The 2,185-nt window shown below is 32.0% G+C and overlaps 1 protein-coding gene across 1 annotated transcript in view; it reads left to right on the forward strand.

Annotated features, from left to right (window-relative positions):
• LOC103599593 (1-phosphatidylinositol 3-phosphate 5-kinase-like) overlaps positions 1–2,185 on the forward strand; it is a gene marked incomplete at its 5' end in the record, with an annotated part of 59,192 nt that overhangs the window by 37,429 nt on the left and 19,578 nt on the right. The window contains 2 exon segments of the mRNA XM_008583744.1: positions 977–1,037; positions 1,853–1,990. Of these exon segments, the coding sequence (XP_008581966.1) occupies positions 977–1,037; positions 1,853–1,990 (199 nt within the window).

Here is a 2,185-nt window from a genome sequence, read left to right on the forward strand (position 1 = left end):
AGCGCCGCCGCGCTTCCCAAGCGGCGCACTATCCAGTGCGCCACCGGGCCGGCCCAACAAAGACCATTCCTCAAGGAACATTTGTCTAATGAGGACACTGACAATAAACACATGAACCAATATATATTTAAAAATCAAGTATAAAAAAGCTGTGAATAGACAAATAAGGAAGGTAGAAAGTATTGCTGAGGGAGTAGGTAGTGGTGATAGGTTATTTTGTACAGGATGGCCAGAGAAGTCTCTCTGATATGGTGATCTTCAATCAAAGAGCTAAGAAATGACTTTGTAATGAAACTGTACATGGGACTTATAGTCATTCTAAATATGTCTTATGGAACTTGAGAAAGTTCAGTGGATAATAAAGGATTACTAGGGTTAATGGATAACTGTAAGTATTTCTAGATGCTTTAATGCTAATAAATGAGTTACTGTTTAGAACAGTATTCTCAAAGTGTGGTTCAAGGACTCTCCAAGACCCTTTCACGTGGTTCTGCAAGTTTTCTCTTTTTCAACTACCTATCTGTGTGAAGCTGTATTTTCATTACATGCTTCAGTCATAACAATATATCTCAACAGATTAAATGCAGAAGCCAGATATGAATCTGTCTTCTGTTTAGCTAGATATTAAAGATATTTGTAAAAGTAAAACAATGCCACTCTTTCACCAATTTTTTTTTTTAATTTTGGAAAATAGGTTTGTTTTTATTTAATAAATATATTACTTATGTTAATATGTAATGGGTTTATTATTTTAAATGAGTTAATAAATATATATTTACAAACTTAGTTTTATTTCCTAATAAGGTAAAATTTTCTAAGGTAAACAAAAGCTCTTTTAAAAATTGATGGGTCTTTAGTAATTTATAAGAATGTAAATGGGTCCTGAAACCAAAAAGTTTAAGATTCACCAGGCTAAAAAATTTTTTAAATGTGATTTTAATGTTTTCTTAAGAATAAAGTATTTATTTTTTTACAGATAAGTGCAATGGATGCGTCTCCACGGAATATTTCTCCAGGACTTCAAAATGGAGAAAAAGGTCAGTGTAGTGATCACTTGATATTGGATTTAAAGAAATTTCTTAGTGTATAAGTTCTTTTTAACTGCTAATTTTGAGCACTTTTTTCTGATGTAATTTTTCATAGACTTTTTTTTCCTTCAATAAAGCTTAAGATTATCATGCACTGTATTACAGGGAGATAAATTAGGGTATGGAAATAAACTAAATACAGAGGAAAATAAAACAGAAAAAAGGAAATTAAATTTCTATTCTGCTTATTCCAAAGTCAACCTCCAGGTCTCACTGCAAAAATCTTATAAAGTTAAATTCATATTTTTAATGTCACTAAAATCTTTTCTAGACTTAGATATCTTTCACAGTATTTAATTGAATACTGTGGTGTCATTGTAGAAACTGGGGAAATTTACACAGACTATCTATAGAACAAGAGATCAACTCATAATTCTTGGTATTTTTCTATTATAACTTAATGTTTTTTTTCTCCCCCAGAATGAGCATGTAAGTTCTCCCACAGTGTCCTAGTTTCATTCATTATTAAAATGAATAAAGTGAATTTAGGCATTGTGGTATAATAGAAAGAGTACTGGATAGGAGTCAAGCTTGTTAATAGTTGCAATACTGCCACCAAGATTTCATTGTGGTCAAATCATGTAACCTTTTTGGATTTTTGTGTCTGTATCTATGACATAAGCTATATGACCTAGATAATTTTTAAGAATCTAAAATGTTTTAGGAAGTAAAAATATGAGTTGGCATTTTAAAAACATTAATATTAGGTAGAAATGGACTTAATGTTTTTTAAATGACTTATTTAGGATTGTGTTGTTCTTTAGAGGATCGCTTCTTAACAGCCCTGTCCAGCCAGAGCTCTACCAGTTCTGGCCATCTCCAGTTGCCTACTCCACCTGAAGTCATGTCTGAGCAGTCAGTGGGAGGGCCCCCTGAGCAAGATACAGCCAGCAGTTCTGAAGGTACAGTTTAAGTTACTTTTACTGTACTTCATTGAATCTACGATTGAAAGATCTATCTTTATGAGTCCCCGAGAAAGAAAAACACTTATTCTTTGACATAAAGCTTTCTTATCCCTTAGAATTTTCTTATTTTGTACTTATTACAAGAGCTTTTTTAGATATTGCTTTTTATTATATTACTTCTCCCTTTAGTTG

This window comes from Galeopterus variegatus, unplaced genomic scaffold (assembly GCF_000696425.1).
Source record: "Galeopterus variegatus unplaced genomic scaffold, G_variegatus-3.0.2 Scaffold3021, whole genome shotgun sequence".
NCBI classification, from domain to species: domain Eukaryota; kingdom Metazoa; phylum Chordata; class Mammalia; order Dermoptera; family Cynocephalidae; genus Galeopterus; species Galeopterus variegatus.